This window comes from Mesocricetus auratus, unplaced genomic scaffold, assembly GCF_017639785.1.
Source record: "Mesocricetus auratus isolate SY011 unplaced genomic scaffold, BCM_Maur_2.0 Super-Scaffold_4256, whole genome shotgun sequence".
In the NCBI taxonomy this organism is placed as follows: domain Eukaryota; kingdom Metazoa; phylum Chordata; class Mammalia; order Rodentia; family Cricetidae; genus Mesocricetus; species Mesocricetus auratus.
Genome location: NW_024429182.1, coordinates 51564577 through 51588080, shown reverse-complemented (window position 1 = coordinate 51588080; position 23504 = coordinate 51564577). Strand labels below are relative to the sequence as shown.

At 56.1% G+C, this 23504-nt stretch overlaps 1 protein-coding gene across 1 annotated transcript in view; it reads left to right on the top strand.

Moving 5' to 3' along the window:
* Nrxn2 (neurexin 2) overlaps positions 1–23504 on the top strand; it is a 116924-nt gene that overhangs the window by 64909 nt on the left and 28511 nt on the right. The window contains 8 exon segments of the mRNA XM_005063924.4: positions 1704–2090; positions 2266–2469; positions 8528–8554; positions 9742–9861; positions 10191–10572; positions 11129–11319; positions 12483–12656; positions 12980–13099. Coding sequence (XP_005063981.1) covers positions 1704–2090; positions 2266–2469; positions 8528–8554; positions 9742–9861; positions 10191–10572; positions 11129–11319; positions 12483–12656; positions 12980–13099 — 1605 coding nt within the window.

Here is a 23504-nt window from a genome sequence, read left to right as displayed (position 1 = left end):
ACTCCTGAATATCACCCTCTGTCCTACACACACACACACACACACACACACACACACACACACACACACACACACACACACACACACAGAGAGCAGGGTAGTTCTGCAGTTTAAGATTACAGTAAAGGCTTTGAAATTACCACCAGATTCCAGATGTTTTTTCTAATGCCACCACTTGTCTCAATCTGTTTTCTGTTGCTGAGACTAGGCACTTGTAATGGCAGGTTTACCTGGCTCACAGTTCTGCAGGCTGTGGAGCCCAAGGGCATAGTGTGGGTTTCTGGGAGGCTTTCGTACTGTCCTAACATGTAGGCAAACTGAAGGGCAGGCATTCCCACACAAAGGAGACAAGTAGGAGGGGTGCCTCACTGTTTAACAGCCTGCTTTCCTGAGACATCCTCTCCTGAGCCTATCCCTGAATGAAAGACAGGGTCAGTAACAACCTAACCACTGTTAAGGATCCCAGGTCTTGTCACTGCCATAATGGCAGCCAAATTTCAACTTGAGTTTTGACAGCCAGGCAAGGGGTGTGTCTGGAATCTTAGCACTCAGAAACCTGAGGCAGGGAGATCACCATGAGTTTGAGGCCAGCTACATAGTGAGTCCTAGACAAGCCTGAACTACAATATGAGACTGTTTCCAGAAGAAAACAAGGGGCTAGAGACCCTTAGTGGTTAAGAGTCTTACTGCTTTTGTGAAGGACTGAGGTTTGGTTCCCAGCACCTATGTCCAGCGCTCACACCCTCCAATAGCTCTAGCTTCAGGGGTCCACTGTCCTTCCCTGGCCTCTGCAGGAACCCTTACACGCATACGGACACACAGACACATAAGTCAAAGTAAAATTCTTTTTTTTAAGCAAAGCAAACAAAGCCAACAGCTGCCAAAAACAAAACAAGACAAAATGACTCTTCTAACTCAGGAGCTCCAGCCCAGCTCCCTTCTGGCCCCCGCCTGCACGCTAGGCCCCAGGAGCTAGCTAGCTAGCTTGTTCATCTTGTCTGGTGGCCATAGAGCCGGCTCCAGGCAGGCCTGCAGGACTGAATGGTGGAAAAGACAGGCCCTGGGGTTCTTGACTGGGACTTCCATTATGTTCCTCCTCTGCTGTGGTCCTTGGGCTGGTTTCCCGGTTTCTGTAAGCCTCACTTGCTGGCTCAAAGCAGGATAGTGAAGGAGCAGCTTCCCGGAGTGGCCATGAGACTTCAGGGACGTTTGAGGCACCGGCTGCCTAGCACACTGTTGTAAGAGCTGGGTGTGTGTTTTCTTCCAGTAGAGGGTTTTAGATTAAAGTTTTACAGTCTCCTCCAGCTTCTCAGCCTCCAGCTCCCCATCCATCCGAGAGGCTGGGGGTGGGGTGATCCCATGAGTGACCTGACACTTTTAAGGTACAGGAATCTGAGTGTATGTGCCTCCTGTATCGTTTGGAGGTTTCTTTAGGTGACTAGGAAGGGTCTGTACAGAGGTCTGCAGCACATTATAGCTGAACGGGGGTTGGACTGGGTCTCAAGCTCCAGGACTCGAGGACTACAGTTAGCTAGTTAAGGGAGAGGGTAATGAGGCTAGACCCCAGAGACAAGGCTGTTGGCCATTCTCCTGCGTCTACTGTTAGGTGCAGGATGGAGGGGGACCAGGCAGTAAACCCAGGACACCCCTTTCCAGACTGTGACTTCCCTTCCCACCGAGGTTCCCTCTCCTTTGGTCCCCAGGCTCCATCTCTGTGAACAGCCGCAGCACACCATTCTTGGCTACTGGAGAGAGCGAAGTCCTGGACCTGGAGAGTGAGCTGTACCTGGGCGGCCTTCCTGAGGGGGGCCGGGTGGACCTGCCACTGCCCCCTGAGGTGTGGACAGCTGCTCTCCGGGCTGGCTACGTGGGCTGTGTTCGAGACCTCTTCATAGATGGGCGGAGTCGAGACCTCCGGGGCCTGGCCGAGGCACAGGGGGCTGTGGGTGTTGCTCCCTTCTGCTCTCGGGAGACGTTGAAGCAGTGTGCATCAGCCCCCTGTAGAAACGGGGGCATCTGTCGAGAGGGCTGGAACCGGTTCGTCTGTGACTGCATCGGGACCGGCTTTCTGGGTCGGGTCTGTGAGAGAGGTGAGGCTGGCTTTGGTCTTAGGTGTCCTGTGTCAGAAGGACCCCGTTTCCATCCCCGTGCTCCATTCCTCTCGAGAGCACCCCTCAGGCCAGCCTGACCTTCTCCCAGTAACGATTCTCTTATTCTTTCTCTCTTCCCTTTCTGTTTTTCCTCTGTTCTCCACTCGTGGGGCAGAGGCCACTGTCCTAAGCTATGATGGCTCCATGTACATGAAGATCATGCTACCCAATGCCATGCACACAGAGGCAGAGGATGTGTCCCTGCGCTTCATGTCCCAGAGGGCCTACGGACTCATGATGGCCACCACCTCCAGGGAGTCAGCCGACACTCTGCGCCTCGAGCTGGACGGGGGGCAGATGAAGCTCACCGTCAACCTTGGTAACCACCCTGTCCCAGGCCTCCTGGCCGCTCCCTGGCCTGCCTCTGACCTACACTCCCCTCTGTCTGGAGAAGCTGGTGCTGGCACCAGTTTGGAGATAGGTAGGGAATCTGAGCCCCTGAGGGCTGTGACTCCTCTGTTCAGGCCCCACAGCCTGGAGCAATGTTCCATGGTTGATGATGCGGTGGGCTGATGACCCAGAACGCAGCCGCACACACACCTGTTGGAATGCATCTGAGTGTGATAACTGTCCTCTCAAGTCACTCCTATGGAGTGTTGGTGGCATCTGTCCTGCACACACAAGATGGCACAAACTCATTCCTGTCTGCTGGCACATTCACTTGCTCACTCATGGGCGTATCTGTTATAGAATTGCTTGTTGACACCTGCTAGGTACAAGCCCAAGCTCAGCTCAGCCCGGTGGCAGATATAAGGACTACAAACAGCTGGCTCCTGCATGCAGCCACCCTTAGCTGCTCCGCTTAGATTAGAGCTATCTCTGGGATGCTGTGTGCAGGTTCCTGTGTGCACTCTGAACACAGGAACATGCTACCTCATACTTGTCTCACAGCTTGTGCTCATGGCCGTGTCTCATGTGAGTCCTGTAGGTGTTCTGGGAAGACACCAGCTTACCAGGCAGGCACTGTAGACCAGGCTGGCCTTGAACTCACAGAGGTCCACCTCCTCTGCCTCCCGAGTGCTAAGATTAAAGGTGCTTGGCTCAGTTATGAAATTTTATGTTGACTTTACCAATGTAACTAAGCTAGCAATGGCTGGGGAAGGTGCCTGTGTTAAACTCAGACCTTAAAGTTTAGAGTTTTGGGTGGGAGTTTTCAGCCTGCTGGCTCTCTCCATCTTGTTATCTCTGCTGTGGCCCATGGGTGAGGACAGGGTCTGGCCTGCACACATAAAGGGCATGGTTAGGTTATCTATTAGGCTATCATGGGCCCTGGATTTTGTGGTCATGATGGAAAGAGAAAGCAGAGTTACCCCTTTGGTTGGTTTCTAAGGGACTTCTTGTGAGGGCCAGCTATGTGCTAGGTCAGGATCCAGAGCCAGGAGCCTGCCTCACAGACAACAGTGCCTGGCACCCTGAGTGGAGAGGCCCTATAGTGTCCAGGCCGCTGACACAACTGTCCATGGCATGCTATGAAAGTGCCACACCCACAGACCTGCCCTGTAGAAGCCTTCAAGCCCCAGAGGCTAAGCAGAGCACCATGAGTCTGGTCATAGGGGGAAGGAGGGCTCTCCAGATCACCAGAGTGTTGAGCTTTTAAACATGCTTCCCAATTCCCATCCTCACTTTTATCTCTGGAGCATTTTGGGGGTAGATTGTGGACTTTGGGGGCATTGTTTAGATACTTGTGTTGATTCCCTCGTTGCTCACCTGGCCTTTGTGCTCTTAGGCCAAGGATAGGCTGAGAGGCAGGAGTTGAGATGGGAACCTCGCTTGGTCTGAGGCGGTACCTGCAGCTCTGTGCTGACCTACAGTCACAGCTTGCTGAGTGGGTGGCAGATGACAGCTCTGCCAGGGAACACAGCAGCCTTCCCCGCCCAACTATATTCCCTTGGCACTTTCCTAGAAGAGATGTCCTGTCCAAGGCCCCACATGTCACCCTGCCTCTCTCAGTACCTGGACTGGTTGCATGTGGTCTCATATGGCTAAGTGCTTGGCTCTGCTGTGGTGGGACCGAACAGGCAAGCCTGAAGCCTTTGGTCCACAGAGAGAAGACAGATGTTCAGGCTTCCTTGGACTGTTCTTGATTCTCTGGGAAGAAGCTGGAGTTTCTTTAGATGGGAGATGGCACCCTTGGCCAGGAAAACTGATCGTGGCGGGCCCTTGGGATGTAACCTCCTTCCTACAGGCTGGCCTTTCTGCCTGTGTCTCATGACTCCCAGTCAAGATCCAGAGAGATCTAGTCTGAATGTCCCAGACTGATGACAGCCACCATCCTGCACCCTATACCCCTGGCTGTGCCCTATCCCCATCTGCAGAGACATGGGTGCTGAGAACCAAACTCTAGCATAGGTCATGACAAAGTCAAGACCAAACACATCTGTCTGCAGATTCCTCAGAGGGCACAGAGGTGTGTAAGTACCAAATAACCTCCAGTGTGGCGCCTCAGGACCCAAGATGGAGCCAGGTGCAGGGGCCTGCTTCTACACAGTGTCACCAGTCCAGCCCAGCCCCGTGTTCCTTATTCCTCATCCTGTGAACCACCCAGGGCTGCTGGGCTCCAGATAGGCAGCAGCATGGAGGCTGTGTTCTGTGCTGGGCTCGCTGCTAAGGAACCAGAGGTTTGTTGCCTCTGTTTGGGCACTGGAGACACAAGTGGTCTCTGTCCAGCTGCCCAGCCTGGAGCTGAGATGAAGAGCTCTGGGCTTGGGACCAGAAGACCCAGGGTCTAACCCTGGAATCTTCCATTACTGGGTGAGTTAATTCCCCTCTCCAAACCTGCTCTTTTCCTTTTTAAAATAGGGCTAAGAATCTTCACCCAAGAGCCCAAGGAATCAGCTAGGCTGGAAAAATGCTTGCCTTGCAAGCATGAGGACCCGAGTTCAATCACCAGCATGCATTTGTAATTCCAGCCAGGGAAGCAGAGACAGGGAGAACCCTGGGGCTTACTGGCCAGCTAGCACAACCTAATTGGTAAGGCCCAGATCACAGTGAGAGACAAATATCGAAGCAGATGGCTTCTGAGGAATGGACACCTGAGGTTGACCCCAGTCTGGTCTTCAGATAAACTCCAGTGTGGTGCCTCAGCCCGGGAGAGGGACCCAAGATGGAGCCAGGTGCAGGGGCCTGCTTCTACACAGCGTCACCAGTCCAGCCCCGAGTTCCTTATTTCTCATCCTGTCAACCAACCTGGGCTGCTGGGCTCCAGATAGGCAGCAGCATGGAGGCTGTGTTCTGTGCTGGGCTCGCTGCTAAGGAACGAGAGGTTTGGTCTCGATTGTGGTCTTTGTCTGTAAGGAGGGGAGCCAGAGGTTCAAGGGTGGCCACACAGTTCAGCAGACTCCCAGGCAAGGACTCTCAGAGGAGTCCTGAAAAAGGACCAGAGGTATCAGGGGAGACCCAGGCAGAAGGGGCTTCTGTGATGGCCTCTGGGGATGGGGAAGCTGTCACTTAAGAGAGGGCCAGAAAGGCTCCGATATCTCCTTCCAGACAGGGGACCCAGCGGACTGGAGAGTGCCTTCCCCAGCAGTTGGACCACAGATCTTACCGCTGAGCAAGCCACAAGCCCTAAGCAGGGACGCTGGACTCTGCTCCTAGGGGTGCTAGTGTCTCCTGGATTCTTAGTCCTGTTGCAGTGTGGCCTGTTCTGTGCTGCCTACCCTAGGTCTGGCCTGTCCCCAGGGAGTGCCCATGACATCTCCATGAAGGGCTCAGTCTGGCTCCAATGGGCCTGCGTCTCCAGCCCCGCACATGTGCTCTCCCTGCTCTTTACTCAGAAGTCGGTGGTTTGCGGAGATGCCCAACTCTGACACCGACACGCTGGTCACTGGGCTCTTCCTCCTTAGTGTCCTCCTGCCCTCAAATTTCCCCGTGCTCCTAAGTTCTCACTGGTTTTGCCCTCATAAGCCTTGTTCATGTTTTACGTCAGCAGGGATACACATGGCATCCCAGAGCCCTTTAGCTCCTGGGGCCATGGCTAGACAGTGAACGTATCTATAGGCTGGGAGCCTGAGTGAAGGCGGCTCCAGGGCCGAGCACAGCCTCTCTGTGCGATGCCTCCTGAGAGAAGTGGCTGTGGTGTTTTTCGTTTGTTCTTTTTTTTTTTTTTTCCTGAGGCAGGGTTTCTCTGTGTAGCTTTGGAGTCTGTCCTGGCACTCCTTCTGTAGAGCAGGCTGGCCTCCAATTCACAGAGACCCACCTGCCTCTGCCTCCCGCGTGCTGGGATTAAATGTGTGCGTCACCATCGCTGGTGTGGCTGTGTTTTTGAAGCTCCTTGCATGGAGCTGGAAGCTGATGATGTTTTCACCCCAACTTCACTCAGAAGTGAGTCAGACCAAGCCAGGGGACCTTGCTCTTTCCTTTCACCCCTCTCTGTATAGACTGTTTTCTCCCTATCTGTCCCATCCCATGTTCACACATCATGCCTATCATGTCTGACATGAGTGTGCCCATCCATTCTCTGCTGAGGCTCTGGCTGCAGACTAATAGGTTGCTGGTTATCACTCTCTGAACGGCATTTTGGGGAATATGTACGGAAGAGCTGTTTTCTCCAGCCCACTCTCCCCGCTTTCCTTTGGGAGGGGCCTGCTCCCCCATACTCATCTTCAAGAGGCATCACTGCAGAGTAGGCTGGAATGTCACCTCTTCTCTGGACAGATGGACCCCCTGACAGCCCTGCTGTACCCTGTCCTCGGGATGGGAAAGTCAAGCTCTTTGCTGGGACCTGCTCCCTTACAGGAGACTGACCTGCCCTTCCAGCCCCTTTTTCTTTTTTGGACCCTTCATTGGTGAAGACTCTGCTGGCTTGGAGAGAGCCCCTGGGACCTGACTCCAGGGCCTGGCACCCTCCCGTCATTCTGACCAGCCTCCCTCCCTCTGTTCCTGGTTCCTCTTTTCTCTTTCCCTACTCAGCCTCCTTCCCCTCACTGTGACCGCTCACTTCCTCTCGTGTCTACCCTTTGACCTTGTGCTGTTCCCTTGGTGCCCAGGCTGTGGCTCTGGGTCCCTGCTGCTCTTCCCACTCTGCTGTGGTTGATAACGCGTGTGGAGCTCAGCTGTACTGCCCAAGGGGCTCATGACCCTCAGAACCACAGGGGGTATCTGTTCACCACCACTGCAGGAACCTTCCCTGGCCCAACGGATGCCAATTGCATCCTGGGCTGCCGGGCACATGGGTAGAATGTGTTCGTGGAGTACCCACAGGAAGCCAGGGCACCACTTTTAAGTAGGGTTAGAGCCTGTTCCCAGAAAGACTAGGGCCGCACCAAGGTACGCCCTCAACCTGCCCTTAGCCTCTCAGGCTCAGAGGGATGTGCCTGAAGTCACATAGTAGGTTTCTGTAGAACTGAGGTGAGAACCCAATTCTCCTGCCTCAGCCCCAGGTAGGCCCATCTCTCCAGCCTGGCCAGGTTTTGAGTTCATTAAGGGGTGTGGCACCCTAAGGGCGTACTAGAACTCAAACGACCCAGGGCTCTGTCCCTTTGAAAGAGCTGACCGACTCCCACCAACCAAAGGGTTGATCAGAGGCTCTGAGAGCTCTGGGGTGTTGTGTTTGTCTAAATCTGGGTTTTCTAACCATGAGAGACCCTTCCAAACGTGAAACTGGGGGACAGCAATGCCAGGCCGGGGCAGGATTGGAGGCCTTTGCTTGCCAGTGACTTGCATTGGGTCTAGAAGTCACATTTTGCCGATTTTGGTGTCCCCATCTGAGGCCTTCGCTCCCCTTTAGGAAAACTGACAAAATATTAGTTCTTCAGGGCGGAGGAGTACTTTGGCTCCTAGTGGTAGCTTTGTGCCCCCAAGGTAGGGACAGGTAGAATGAAGGTTCCTGTAGGGGTGGTGCCAGCCTCTGGGGCTTTGGGAGGTATATGGCCTTAGGAAGGGGCCCTGGGACACACCCCTCTTTTGAGCTCAGAGCTTCAGGAGTGACATGTCATACCTGAGCTCTAAGCAGGGTGTCATCCCAGAGCAGGGGATGCAGGGCCCCTGGCCTTCCCTACCCTTTCCCTCCCAGGGATTGGGTAGACGTGGGATAGGCCAAGCCTTCATCCCCTGGCATTCCCCTGTACGGCTGGGATTCCCGAGGTGCCCGTCTCCCTCAGACACGAGAGGCCTGGGACCCTCAGAAAGGGGAGCGCAAGCCCTCTTCCCACAACCTGACTGCCCTGCCTCTTGGCTTTGGGGAGGGTTGAAGCCCTCAAGGGTCCAACTGAGGAAGGGGAAAGGGCACCTGGGCACGCGTGGTCCCCAGAAAGTGGCCCTGGAGGGAACCCCTGCCTGCAGATAACCCTCCCTGTGAAGGATGTAAAAAAAAAAAACCAAAAACCTTGTTTTGCCTTTTTTTCCTCCCTCCCCCTCTGCCCACCCCATGGCCCCCCCAGACTGCCTGCGCGTCGGCTGCGCACCTAGTAAGTGGCTTCCCTCTTCTTCTGCAGAGACCCGAGGGGTCTGGGAGGCTGGGCATTGGGTTTAGGTTGAAAGGGATGGAGGGAGGGGGGAGAGAGTTTTATTACTGGCTTGTGAGGCGATTGGCCAGGTGTGTGGGGAGGGGAGCAGGCATGGGATTGGGATGGGGACTTGTGGAGGGCACGATGAATAAAACGAAGCGGAACCAGGGAGAAGTAGTTGGTAAGGATATTTATGGATTCTGGGAAAGGGCGGCAGGATACCTTGTTTCCCAAGTCAGCAGCAGGAAGCAGAAACCTGGAGCTAAACGACAGCTGCTTCAAGAACACAAAGTCTGGAGACATAGTGATGCGTCTCCACTAGTGACCACAAGGGGGCAGGCGAGGTACATGGGAAAGGCAACTTGGGACCGCCTCAAAGACTAGGCTTTATTGCCTGTGAGTCTGCAGAGTTCCTGTCAAACTCAGGAATCAGAAGGAGAGCTGATGTAGACAGGCCTAGGTCTCTCTGCCCTTGGGCTAGTGCTCAGTCTCAGAGAGTTTCTGCAAGGTGTATCTTGTAGTCAGATCACCTAAAGAGTGTGTGAGCTTGGAAGGCACAAGTAGAGATGTGTGTTCAGTGCCCCTTGTTTTATGTGGCTGTGACACAGTGTGTGCATACACCTGAGGACTTTTAAGGCCAGCACCCTGAGCCCCAGGCAGACTGAGCATTCGGGACCCAGGGGTGGCTCAGAGGCCCAGCAACACCTGACAGATGTGTATGTTTGTCAACAACTCCACAGTCAATACATGGTCACAGCTTCCAAGAAACAGAACGAGCCTGTGGCCTTGCAGGCTCTTTGAGTGCTGTGTAGGGGATGCCGAGGGGGATGCTGTAGGTGCCCTTTCTTCGGGGGGGGGGGGGGGTGTGTGGTGTTGAGAGTGTTAGGTTTGAGAATTCAGCTGCTAGTGTCACACAATATAGGTCCTTAGGAGACAAGGGAAAGGTGTGTGTGTGTTCAGGGCCACCATTCATGTCATATTCTATACAAATGGAATCGTTTGCCGTCACACACAGTGGCAGGCCTGGATGAATTAGGCTCGTGACCCCAGGTGTAAGATGTCCTGCATGCCCTTGGGGTGTGCCTGGGGGGCTGGCTGAGGCTGTCTGTGACCGCGTGCCATGCTCACTCCCCCCCTTGGTGCTGCAGGTAAAGGTCCTGAGACACTCTTTGCGGGGCACAAGCTCAATGACAATGAGTGGCACACAGTGAGGGTCGTACGTCGTGGCAAGAGCCTGCAGCTGTCTGTGGATAACGTGACTGTGGAGGGTAGGTGGCCTGGACCCAGGGTGGCCGTCACATTTCTGGTGACCTGTGCTTGGTTTTAAACCCCTGCCTGGGGTGTTACTTCTAGGGAAGTCATTATGATGGGTCTGGACCCCAGGGACCATTTCAGCTCCCAACGGGCAGCCTCTTCGTGAAAGTTTGTTAGCCCTCCTGCAGCTTCTCCCAGAGTGGTGGGATGTTAGCACTGGCCCAGGACACCCACTGTGTCGAGGAGACAGTGCTTTTGGGAACACAAGGCCCCCATCCCGGAGGTGACCCCGTGTTTGTGCACTAAGTTCCTCTCCCTCATACTGGTCTTATGTCCTGAGCAGGACAGATGGCAGGAGCCCACACTCGTCTGGAGTTCCACAACATTGAGACGGGCATCATGACAGAGCGGCGGTTCATCTCTGTGGTGCCCTCCAACTTCATCGGGCACCTGAGTGGGCTGGTGTTCAACGGTCAGCCCTACATGGACCAGTGCAAAGACGGGGACATCACCTATTGCGAGCTTAATGCTCGTTTTGGTCTGCGTGCCATTGTGGCCGATCCTGTCACCTTCAAGAGTCGTAGCAGCTACCTGGCGTTGGCCACTCTCCAAGCCTATGCTTCCATGCACCTCTTCTTCCAGTTCAAGACCACAGCCCCCGATGGGCTTCTGCTGTTCAACTCAGGCAACGGCAATGACTTCATTGTCATCGAGCTGGTCAAGGGGTGAGGGGCTGGGCATTGTGGTGATGTCCCCTTGCTGGTCCAAATACAGCTGCCCTGGCCATTGGGAATGTTCAAGGCACCCAGACCTCAGGTCAAGACCCACATCCCTAGTCATCAGCCAGGAGGGTTCCTCCTCAGCCAAGATGGAGAAGCCGAACCCTGCTTGCAGGCTGCTGGCTCCTCAGCTGCTCCCTTGCTAGGGTTCCCAGTAGCATCCCTTCTCTGTCCACGGGCCTCTCTGTGGCAGAAGTAAGCCCAGTCATTCTCTTGCCCCGGAAGATTGCACCCCCAGACAGCTCAGACTCTGCTTCTGGGTGATCCCAGCTGTATCACCCACACTCCCCCTTCAGTCTAGTTCTCTTGGGTCTCAAGATCAAGTGCGTCTGTGGCCTCCCTGGGGTAAGACTTCATGTCACAACCTTTGTTCCTTCCTGTGGGATCTCTTCCTCCACTCCTCTGTCCCAGGCCCCTCGTTCCCTGCCAGCAGTAGCTCATCCTCTCCTGGCGTCTCAGCGGTCCCCACCTGACCCTCTGTTTCCTCCCTACTGTGGGGCAGGTACATCCACTACGTATTTGACCTGGGGAATGGCCCGTCTTTGATGAAGGGGAACTCAGACAAACCGGTCAATGACAACCAGTGGCACAACGTGGTGGTGTCCAGGGACCCGGGCAATGTGCACACATTGAAGATTGACTCCCGCACTGTCACGCAGCATTCCAATGGTGCCCGAAATCTGGATCTCAAAGGTGGGGCTGGAGCTCTGGAGAAGGCCAGCCCTAGCCCAGCTCCCCTTCTCCAGAAAGATCACCCCCACCCCTACTGCAAGGGGTCAAGGATGCCTTTCCTTCCTTTCCCCAACCCTCTTTCCTGTTCTCCACTATGTCTGGCTGATGTTTCTCACCTGGGTCTCACTGGGCTCTGTGAAGCCCCCTTAGATAGAGCACTGGGCAAGCCGTTTCCCACCAGGGTCCCACCTTCTTCAATGACTCAACAGCAGTCATTGAGTGGTCATTGCTAGACCCCAGAGTGAGTGGCTGAGAGAAAGAGAGGAGGAGAAGGGAATAGAAAGAGAAGATGACAGAGTGGGCATTGGAACAGGAGACATGAGGCCTGCAGCAGGTCTAGAGCCAGCTGGATCCGTGCTGCCTCTGGGCACACGCCTACAGCGTCCCTTAGCTCTGCGGGGCCCATGTGTGTCCATGTAACCCAAACTGTCAAAACCTGGGGAAGATCTTCAGAGACCAGTGAATTCACTCCCTGAATCCCCCAGACACACTAGCTTGCATGGCATTGCTGTGAATTCTCCTTGCTCCCAGGAGAGGGCGATGTGGTACAGAGAATGAGACTGGCAGCCGACTCAGGACTTCAGATAAGATGCCCAGGGCTGCTGAAGCTCCACTAGACATTGGTCAGGACTTGTAGGAGAATTAGCGTTCACGTGGGAAATTAAGCGTCTCTAAGGAAGACTTCTTCCCAGAGCCCCGGTTGTCAGGGGGACTTTGGAGGAGAGAAGACTGCTGAGTGGGGAAAGACCAGCAGTTCTGGGAAACAGAGTCTTTGGGAAGGAGAGAGCGGGGGTGGAAGGGATGTAGGGCTGTGCATCCATGAAAGGCCCTGATTACAGGCCGGAACTGGAATCAAACGTGTGGGGGAGCATGGAGTGGGTCTCTCCAGCTGCCCCCCACCCCCACTACCGTAGGCATCTGGGCTTCTGAGGGAGAGGAGCAGACAGATGGCAAAGGACGGGAAGAGGAAGAGGTGGTGCTGGTGGGGAATCTGCAGGCCACTGTGTCTGTGGGGACACCACGAGCCTTTCAGATGTCTGGGAGGATCCAGTGGTGGGATGCCGCCATCCTGGGAGGGGAGAACGGACCCGAGCGGCAGGGTGCTGACAGCATTCCCTTTGCAGGGGAGTTGTACATTGGTGGCCTGAGCAAGAATATGTTCAGCAACCTGCCCAAGTTGGTGGCCTCTCGGGATGGCTTTCAGGGCTGCCTGGCCTCCGTGGACCTCAACGGGCGCCTCCCAGACCTCATCGCTGACGCCCTGCACCGCATCGGGCAGGTGGAGAGGGGCTGCGATGGTGAGTATGGCAGTGTGGTTAGGTGTGGCCCTGAGGCTTCTCAGGTCTTGCAGAAAGAAGCCTGTCCCACGAACTCTGGGACAAGGAGGACAGGGACGGGATGAGTCACATACAGTCCTTGTTGTCCTCCACCCTGGCCCCTAGCCCCAAACCTAGCAGTTTTTGAGTGTCCCTGTCCCTACCCCACCCCAGCACTGTGTCCAGTGTCTGACCCTTTTAGTCTGGTGGACCGAGGGCAGAGCCTCTGTGCCTGACTGTGGAACTTCTGTAGGCCCTGGGGATGTGGCTGAGCCGAGGGCATTTCTCGTTCCTGCTCTTTCCAGGCCCCAGCACCACCTGCACCGAAGAGTCTTGTGCCAACCAGGGCGTCTGCTTGCAGCAGTGGGACGGCTTTACCTGTGACTGTACCATGACTTCCTATGGAGGCCCTGTCTGTAATGACCGTGAGTGCCTGCAGGGCTGGTTCCTGGGAGTTTCTACCCCTAACCCCAGCCACAGGAAATGCCTGGGAGGGAGGAAAGAGGGGATTTGCTTCCTTCTGCTCCATCACCACAGAGACTGCAGGGCTAGTGGTTGCTGGCCCTCACTGCTGCCCGAGTCTCTGGAGCCATCTATGGGCAGGTGGCCTGTCCTGGTTCTGAGCTGGTAGGACATTTGATTTCTTTAGATATAGGCCCTGCGGTTCCCCCTTTCTCTCTCCAACTCAAGATTCCCAACTGCAGGTTGTCCCTTTGAGCCACAAAGTCAGTCCCTAGTGTCCTCCCTTGCTATCTTGCTGAGGTCCCTCCCTTGGCAGCACTTTCTAGTCCCCAGTGGTTGGTGGCCATCAGCTGGTTACAGCTTGGCAGAGGGAGGACAGCTGGGTCAGACATAGGAGCATGGAGGGGTGCAGGGGCTTTGCCCTTTCTGATGATTGGAGTTGGGGTGTGTAGATAAGCAAAGTGATATCAGAAAAGACCCCCCAACATATGCACAGGAGAATAAAGCCCCCCAGAATATGCACAGGAGGATAAAGCTTCCCTGCTTTTCAAACATGAAGTGGAAGTGAGCCAACAGGGGCCTGGAGATGCCTGGAGGTAGTTACAGCCCAGGGAAGACCTCCTGCCCGTCTCCTCGCCACCCATCTGGATCTGCATCATCTGATGGGAGTCCTGAGCCATGCCAGGGGATGAGGCTCTTGGTGGCTGTTGGTTTTTCCTTTGGTAAAATGTCCAGTCCCTCCCCCCACCCCTGCCACATTTCCTGGTCCTCTGGTGTGGCCTGCAGTCCCAGCTCTGTCCCGTGGGAGTTTCATCTGACCAGTTTGTCCTGTGTGCCTCCCTAAACCTCCCAGCCAGCTCAGGAGCACCTCGGCCCTGCTGTGTGTTCTACTTGGCTTCAGCTGGCACAGACCTGCTCACCCTAAGCCTCCCCACCTGCAAAGCCCTCACATTCAATCCTTCACCAACCCTCCAGTCACAGGGGTTAGTGGTTAAGTTCTGCTAGAACCTGGGTCCCTTGACCATGATGGTTACTCCTACTGTACATGGATTCTGGGAAGGTCAGTGATACCCATGCTGGTTTTTCTTGCTCAGGATATAGGGAATCTGGGCTAAGTATGGCTGTTCATGTTCACTATTGTGCTTCAGGAAAGGGCCTAGAGCTGGAGGCAGAGAATGTGCCTAGAGAATTGTCCCACCTTTGGGCAATTAGAGAATGTTCTCTAGGTTTTAGGTTGGTAGAGAAGAGGACACCAGAGCTGAGGGGCCAGCCTCACGCTGGGAAGTGTCATCATTCCAAGCACCTGTCTGTGTATCCGGTGGCATTGCCTGAGCAAAGCTGTGGAACTAAAGAAGAGGTGGGAGAGCCAGGCGGTGGTGGTGCACGCCTTTAATCCCAGCACTTGGGAGGCAGAGGCAGGTGGATCTCTGTGAGTTCGAGGCCAGCCTGGTCTACAGAGTGGGATCCAGGACAGCCTCCAAAGCTACACAGAGAAACCCTGTCTCGAAAAACAAAAAACCAAACCAAACCAAAACAACAACAAAACAACAACACCCCCCAAAATAAAACACACAACAAGAAAAGGCGGGTGAAGCCTGGAGCCCCCAGGGGGCTCGGTGTTGTTCTGAAGTAGCCAGTACCTGCTGGCTCGGTGTTGTTCTGAAGTAGCCAGTGCCTGCTGGAAACTAGGTAGGAATCAGCCATGCTCCCTTTCTCCTGGAGCCTCTCTGTCTGGTGTTCCATGCCAGCTCCATGTCTGCGTCTTGGAGCCCTGCACAGGTGTACACTATCACACAGAGAAGAGTGAAGAGATTTTGGGCAGAACACCTCTGAGGGTGTTCACAGATGTCTGGATGAAGCCGGACTAGGAGAAAGAGAGGCCTGACCTTCAGGATAACCTCTTTGTGCCTTTTACCTCAGTTACTCCATCTGTGTCATGAGGGGCTTGGGGGAGCTCTCAGGAGTCAACTCTGGCAGATCAAGAGAAAAAAGATCAATCAGAGAAGCAAGACAAGAGAATGGAGACAGGACTGTTCAATGAGAGAAGAGAGGAGAGCAATGGGCACACCAAGGCCCCTGGGCTCCTGCTGTCTGGGGCAGTTCCTTGTCTTTCCCAGGCAGTGAGTCTCTCGCCATGGCTGCTTCTCTACCTCTCCTGTAACCTCTATTGATCTCCTGCACACCTCCATCTCTCTCTTTTTCCTTACCTTCTGTCTCTCCAACACCCCCAGCACCTCTCTCCAGTTCCCACTCACCAATATTGATTGGCCTCTAGGCGGTTTCCCTTCCTCTCCTCTCTCTCTTCCTGTGGGGCCATAAATTTTCTGCCTGCTTGGAGCTGTGTCAGTCTGTACTCCAGAGCCAGGGGCCCGAGGGTGGGAGAGAATGGGCAGATGGACAGGACCTCCTGGAGCCCCACCCTACCGTCCCTTCTCTCTTGTGGGGCTATGCACCGCTTGAAGTCTCCTCTTGGGTACACCCAGGGATTGGTCTCTACTTTCTAAGGGTGTGGTGTGTGTAGATAACCCCTCACCCCATCCAGCCAGCTGGGAAAGTGATTGCAGCAGCACAGGTGCTGTCCTGAGCGTGGTAGCTCTCTCTCTCTCTCTCTCTCTCTCTCTCTCTCTCTCGCTCTCTCTCTCTCTCTCTCTCTCTCTCTCTCTCTCTCTCTCTCTCTCTCTCTCTCTCTCTCTCTCTCTCTCTCTGAAAAAGAGTCTCAATATGTACCCCAGGCTGGACTCTAGCTTGTGGCAGTTTTTTTGCATGAGCCCAACAAGTGTTGGAATTCTAGACATTAGGTCCCAGCCTGGCTTGTCCTGGTTTTGACTGTACCCATGAGCTCAGAGAGCACCATGACAATTCTGCACCAAAATGGAATCTGGAATCAATAAGTAGGAGCCACTTTCCCCACCCCCTCCTCTTCCATCCACCTTTCCTTTCTGCTCATCTGCCCCCTGTCCTCAGTCCAGGGTCCCCTGTGCATCCTAACCTTTTCCTCATCTGCCTCCTGAACTGCACTCCCTCTTGTCCAAACAGGATGATGTGAGTGTGAAGGCTGCATCCGAATGGGAGGAAGGGATTTCATATTTTATTTTATATTGTGTCTCTGGGGCCATGACAAACACTTCCTAGTGCACCCCAAGTTTGGAGAGCAGATCCCAGAGTAAGGGTGTAAGGATGCCTCCTAAGAGAGAAATGGTTTCTTCGGCTGGATGTAAATGGACCCACAAGGTTTTGTCCTTCCAGACAAGTGTCTGGGAGAACCCTGGGGAACTAGGGGCAGAGACTAGGGGAGGGAGAAGTGGGGAAGGGAGGAGGGAGAGCTGGAGGAAAGGACAAGGGCCTTGTGCAGGGGTAGGTAAGCACCTTGGCAGGTGTGTGTGTGTGTGTGTGTGTGTGTGTGTGTGTGTGTGTGTGTGACTATCCAGTGCCTTTGGATAGGTTGTTTTTAGGAGTATGGATGATTGTCTCTGAGTGTGAGTTTCAAGGGGGTTGGGAGTGTATGTTGGCCGTTCATCGCCTACAATCAAACATGTATGTGTATCTGTGTACATATGCCCCTGTAAGCATTTGGTATGCCAGTATCTGATCACACACATGCCTATATGTGTCTGAACTGTGTGCCTCCGGCACACTGGTGCCTATAGGGACGCGTGGGTGTTTTCCTACCCTAGCTTGTCCACAACCCAGCGTGCACATGTGTTCCAAGGGGTGCCGAAGAGGGCTGTGGCCACATCTCTGGGTGCTGGACCAGCAAGCACTTTTGGGGCTTGTCCAGATGGGGGAGGGGAGGGAGGGGAAGGGAGGAGGAAGAGAGCTGCTTCTCTTGCAAGCCTCAGTCCTGTTCAATTATTCAGCAGGGCCCCTTCTCCAGGAGGGGGGTGGCAGTGGTGGTGATGGTGATGGTGGAAAGCGCGCTCCCGAGCGCGGGGGAGGGGTGGGGTGCGTGCATAGGAGAGGCGAGCGCTGAGCGGGCTAGCCAGGTGCCACGCCGCGGAGCTGCCCAGCGCCGCCCGCAGATCGGGAGCCGCTCGGGTCCCTACGCCCTGCCCCCCCTCCTCCTGCGCTTCCCCTCCCCTCCCTTCCTTCCCTCTGTCCCTCCCTCCCTTTCTCTGTCCCTCCCTCCCTCTCCCTTCCAGCCCTCTCAGCCTCTGCAGCAACACTCCGCTGCCTCCATCTCTCGGCCGGAATCTCGCAGGCTCGCGCCTTTCCTCTGCTTGGCCCCGCTCCCCTCTTCTCCTCTCCCCTCCTCGCCTCTCCCCTCACCCCCATCACCCGGATTTGCTTCCCTCCCCCTCCTCCCGCCCCCCTCCCCCGGCCGCTCCCTCCTTCCTTCCCTGGCCTCCGTCGGGCGGCAGCGACGCCGGGTCGGTTCCGCGGTGCTGGGGCTTTCGGGGGAGCCGGGCCTCGGTTCCTTCTGCGCACCCCACCTCCCGCCCCGCTGGGTTTTTCTGCAGGATTTCCCTACCGTCCCCTCCCCAGCACCATGCCCCCACCCGCTGGGCGCTGACGGTCCTCCTCTGCGCCGGCCCGGCCCCAACCTGAGGGGGGACCCCTAGCCGCCCGCGATGGACCCAGGCGCCCCGGACCTTGGCCTTCCCGCTGCGCGCACCCCAGATTCCCCGGCGGGATCCAGTTGATTTGCTTGGCTCCGGACTGAGGCTCCGGCTCTGGTTTTCCTTCGCTTCATCCCTACCCCCCTCCCGGAGCTAGCAGCCGGAGGGGGGCTTCGCGGGGCCGCGCAGCCCCGCGTCCCCGCCCCCGGCCATGGGGCTGTGAGGTGGCCGCCCCCGGGCCGAGATGCCCCCCGGGGGAAGCGGGCAGGGGGGGTGCCCGCGCCGCCCCCCCGCCCTGGCCGGGCCCCTGCCGCCGCCGCCGCCACCGCCGCCGTTGCTGCTGCCGCTTCTGCTGGGGCTGCTGCTGCTGCTGGGGGCGACCGAGGGGGCCCGGGTCTCGTCCAGCCTCAGCACCACCCACCACGTCCACCACTTCCACAGCAAGCACGGCACCGTGCCCATCGCCATCAACCGCATGCCCTTCCTCACCCGCAGCGGGCACGGTAAGTGGCGTCCAGACGCCAGCTGACTGGCTCGGGGGTCTCGGGCGCGCCGCCCAGGCTCCGGCAGCCCCGAGGGCCGCACCCCGCCGGTAGGCTCGTGGAGCCGGGCTTTGCGGTGGAGTCCCTTCACCTCCCGTCTCCAGCTCCCACCGCGCCAGCCCCACCCTCACCTCCGTCTCCCCATTCCTCTGGCTCACCCTCATCCCCTTCCTCACTGCTTCCCAGCTTCACCTGGACCTCCTTCTCCCTGTGTGCTTTGTTAGCCTCCTCCTTCCCAGAGCCCCATGGCCTGTCTGCCCTTCCATCCTTTCCCTGCGCTCTCCTTGAGCCTCTCTCCCATCACCTCCATCCTTGTTCTAGTCATCTGTCTCCCTCCACCTCTGCCTCACCTTCCCGTAGCTGGTCTGTTACCCCCTTCCTTCCACCCCTGTCTACCTGGCAACCTTCCCTTTCGCCACCACCTCTCAAACAATCCCTCAGGCTAATGCCCCATCACCTGCGCCCCCGTTGCCCCCATCTTTGGTAACTACCTACCCTTATTCCTCACTCTGCTCTGCTTCTCCCTGTGACCCTCAGTGTGTCACCTCCGGAGCCTAGCCCCTCTGTGCTCTCCCCTCTCGGGTCAGCCCTGTGACCATCCACTCATTTTCATTGCCACCGCGGTCCTCACAACCTTGTGTCTCCAAGCCTTCCCTCTGAACCCATTACTTTCCACTCTGGCTTTCATCCTCTCTCGTTTCCACACTCTCCCGTGTCAAGTGTCAGGCCTTCATTTCTTCATGTCTGAGTCCCTTCCCCCAGGATCATCAATCGGCCATCTCTTCCCAACTCTGTACCTGTCACTCCTGTCTCTGTCCCTCAGACTCTATGAGCCCGTCACTTTCCATTATTGTGCCCAGCACCATCTATGTTGGGTGCCCCATTTCCTGCCACACCTGCTACACGTTTCACTCCACAGCCGCTCCCACGGCTTTTGTTTCAGGACCCCATCCTAGAGACCCTGTCACCCCATCCTAGAGACCCTGTCACCCCCATCCTAGAGACCCTGTCACCCCATCCTAGAGACCCTGTCACCCCCATCCTAGAGACCCTGTCACCCCATCCTAGAGACCCTGTCACCCCATCCTAGAGACCCTGTCACCCCCATCCTAGAGACCCTGTCACCCCATCCTAGAGACCCTGTCACCCCATCCTAGAGACCCTGTCACCCCATCCTCGAGACCCTGTCAGCTCCCGTTTTAGCTTACCTGTCCCTGCTCTGTCCTGCACCCCAGGCCCCATCTCTCTGCACTGGTCCTTCAGTGAGCCCCATCACCCCTGTCTCCGGCCCTCTCATCTCACATTGTGCCTGTTGGGCCCCCATCTCCACACCTCGTCACCTTTCGTTTGGGGCTCCCTTCTCATCCCTCCGACGTTTCCCGTGTCTGCAGCCCGGTCACTTGCACTTCTGGACACTCCTCTCCGTCTCTGCGCCCTGTGGCCTGGGCACTAATGGCCTCTCCTGCCCTCACCGGCTCTCCCAGTGTGCAGCGCGGCCCCCTTCTTAGTACTCCCAGCCCATGTGCTCCGGTCCTAGTCCCTCATGGCTCCTCGTTTCTGACTGCATCACCTTTCATGCTGTCTCCAGTTCTGTTCCTCTGCCATCTTCTTTACCCACCCTGCTGTCCTGTCCCATCCATGACCCTCGCTGCCTCCCGCTTCTGCATGGCCCCTGTTTTCCCAGAGTCGTTCTTTGCCTGCAAGAAGCTTCCTGATCTCTGTGTCCCGTGTCATACCCGGTCTCTCAACCCCCCCAATATGTTTCACCCATTCCCCAGGAGCAGTCTCTTCTGACAGCACCTATGTTCCTTTAGTCTCCCCTCTCTAACCCTTGTCCCAACTGCCATCCCTGCCCCATGCTGTACTCCCCAGTTTCTCTTCTCCTACCCCGTCGCCCCACACCATGCTCCTAGTCTCAACTCTGCCTCCTCAGGATGTCTCTTGGCCTCTTCATCTGCCCCCTGTCCTCCTCATTGTTCTCTTCCGGCTTTCCTCAGGCCCAGTGTTGCTCCCAAAGGCTCAGACGGAGCATGGTCATTCTAGGGGATGCTGGGAGGCGTAAAGAGTGAGGTAGGAAGGGGACAGGCTCAATGGAGGGTGCCCTGTGAGGTGAAGAGCAGATATGAAAGAGGAGGTAAAAGAGAGAGGTGCTGGCTGGGGATGACGGCGGGTGGGGAGGAGGGCCCAGGAGCTCGCAAGGAGCTGGAGCCCGGCAGAGGGAGGGCACAGGAGTGTAGGTTTTTCAGGATTGTGCAGGATGCTTTATCCCTCCACAGTTCTAGGTCCCGGAAGGTTCTCCTCACAGCCCCTGATGCTACAGGGGTGCAGGTCAAGATAGTGGGATCTGAAAGAACCGCATCATGCTGGCATGAGCATTGCCTGAGCCTCCTCTCGGAGCAGAGGGGATGAGATGGAGGGGAGCCTGGGACACTGATGGAGGTAGCGGGGAGGCTGTGAAGGGTTCAGGGAGGAAGGAAGGGGCTGAGGAAAGCAGAGGAAGAGGAAGAGGAGGAAGCATTCTGTCACGACTGACCCCATCTCTGTTCATGTTAACTATGGGGGAGAAGAGAGAACCAGCTTCCCTTGGGACCCCTCTCTGGGTTGAAGGCAGGTTTCCTCCTGCTCCAAGGTTCCCTAGTGTGAGGACACCGGCTTCTCTGCTTCTCCACTGAGTCTCTCCTGGCCTTTCCTCCTTCTCACTGCTTCCTCACTTTCCCTCCCATCCCCCAGCCACCCTTGTTACATAATGTCCCTACCCACCTGCCAAAGTCTGTTGACACTTCTGCACCTGATGTCACTGTGGGATATGGGGAGACCACTGGGACTTAAAATGAATGAAGGAGGTGATATCTCTGGTCATAGACTCCTTTGTCCAAGTCCTGGCTTCTGAATCCTTGGTGAGCTCTCAGTTCCTTCCTGGTTCTCCCAAGAGCCAGTAAAGACTCAATCCCAGCTCATCTCTGGATCAGTAGCTTCCAGCATAAAGGGGACTATCATGTATGTTGATTCTGGGGATGGGTATGTCAGCTTGGATTTCTGACTGAATGGTATATGGCCAGGAATTAAATTAAAAGCTGAGGAGGTATGTAGATCAAGAGAGAGGTCAGTTCAGGGGTCTGGGCCTGCGCAAAATCCCTACCCCCTGGTTGTAGTGGTTCTCCTGGGAATATTTGTTGGTGACAGAACAGCTAAGATACAGGCTTTTCTGGGTTACACAGGAGCCCTGGCCATTTTAGATCTTCCAGAAGGCTTTTGTTATAGCTTCTGTTGCTACTGAGGCATTGCCAGATAGAGCGGCTGCACATGTACTTTTAGCCCTGGGGCATGACTGCATGGGCATTTTTTTTGTTTTGTTTTGTTTTTTACATTGAAGGACTGCTGTGAGTCTGGGTTCCCTAACCATTGCTAATGGTTGGTTGTTTTCTCACTAGAGTGTAGGTGTGTGTGTGTGTGTGTGTGTGGTGTTGACTATATGATCATTTCTAGTATTTTATGGCTCTGTGGATTTCTGGGTCTAGGAGGCATTGAGGAAACTATGTTGGATGAGGGCAGAAGGTGCCAATCTTGAGCCTGTGACACCTTATGCCTGATTAGAAACTCTGATGCTGTGGGCTTCAGCGGTGTGGAACTGGTCAGCATGCTATGCACAGTCAGCTCCCTATTTCCCAGAATGGAAAAGAACAACTGGTTGACACCAGCCTTGGGCAACACTGGGGTTTGCCTTAGGGACCTTTGCTTCTCAAGTCCTTGCTGGATGCGGTCAAAAGTTACAGGCGTGGAGTGCTGTCCTGGGCACTAAGGCTGCCGTGCCTTCTAGGGGGAGTCCGGGGCAGGGCCAGGGACAGTTTGCTTGCCTGATTGAGCCGCGGGAAGCGCCTCCCGAGCGTGGGCCGGAGGGGCGGGACTTGGCAGAAGCCACGCCTCCCGCACCCGACCTCCTCTTTAAGCCAAGCCCTCTGTCCCCGCCCGTGCGGAATTCGTGGTGCTGGGGAGTGAAACGTCTCCCTAGGGTGATTACTGCAGCCCCAGCCCAATAAACCATTCATCCTTTCCCTCTTCTGCCCAAGAAGTGTCTCTCCAACCTGGTTCTCTCCACAGTATAATAAACGCCCTTCGGCTTTAACAGGTCCGCCCAGCACAGTAAACTGTCTGCAGTATGGGAACAGCTGGATCATAAATCCTGGGGGAGGCCGGGGCTGGGGAGTGGGAGGGCTGGGACGTAGGCGCCCATCCGCACCTCGCCGGCCCCTGCCCTTGGCCGCCCGCGGAGGCCTGCCTTTGTGCGTTTACCGCCATGCTTCCTCGGCTGCCGCGATTCCTGTGGTGGAGTCTGCTTCTCTGGGCTGGGGCTTTGTGTGCAGTTGGGAGCGTCGCCGCCCGCGCGTGGGTGTAGGGTCTAGGTGTGTGTCACTTGGAGCTGCGTCTGCTTGTAAGGCCTGGGATTTGGGTTGTGGGCACGCATCTCAGACCTCTCTCCACGTCTAACCCAGCCAGCCAGCTGCGGGCTTGCTGCTGTTCGGGCGCTCTCGGCGCAGGCACAGCGCTGTCCATGGTGTTGAGCATGCTGTGTGGCATCCAGCAGGAAAGCCTGCACGAAGGGCCTCCTCCTTAGACCTGGTGGGTTTAGGGGTAGACTCCACGCAAATGTGTGAGTCTGGTGTCTTTCCCTGGTGTGAGAGGACCAAGAAGCCCTCCTCTCCCTGGGAGATCCTGGCGTTCAGGGGTCAGGGAATGTGTAGAGGAAGGTCAGCATCTCTGTGTCGTCGTCGACGTGTCACCCCCCCCAACCCCCGCGCAAATTCTACATGCAGCTTGTGAGTGGAGGGTAGAGGGAGGACCCTGGGTATTATGGTTGTCATGGAAACAGCCGATTTTCTGGAGTGCTGCAGTGTTGGGAGCTGAGAGACTGTGCCGGCTGAGGCATTGCTGCTTGGCTCTGGCCTCCAGGCCCAGTCCCTTCTAGGCAGGCAGGCAACCTGCACTGGGTATAGAGGTGATGTTCACTCTACGCCCCTCGCTGGAACTGGCTCTCTACTCTAAACTTGGAACTCACCCTGAAGGCCCACCCTTTCCCACTGTGCCCCTAGGGCCCGAGGCTGGGGGACACCTAAGCCTGCAGGGAAGAGCTGGTTTCCTTCTGTCTGCTGGAGTGCTTTCCAAACTACAGTCTGCATTTTAGATACCCTGTGGTTTTTCCTGTCTGCTCTGCCCCTGGAGCCCGTTTCCACTCTGTTCCATCAGGGAGGTGGAAGACAAGGTGGGTGCTCTGG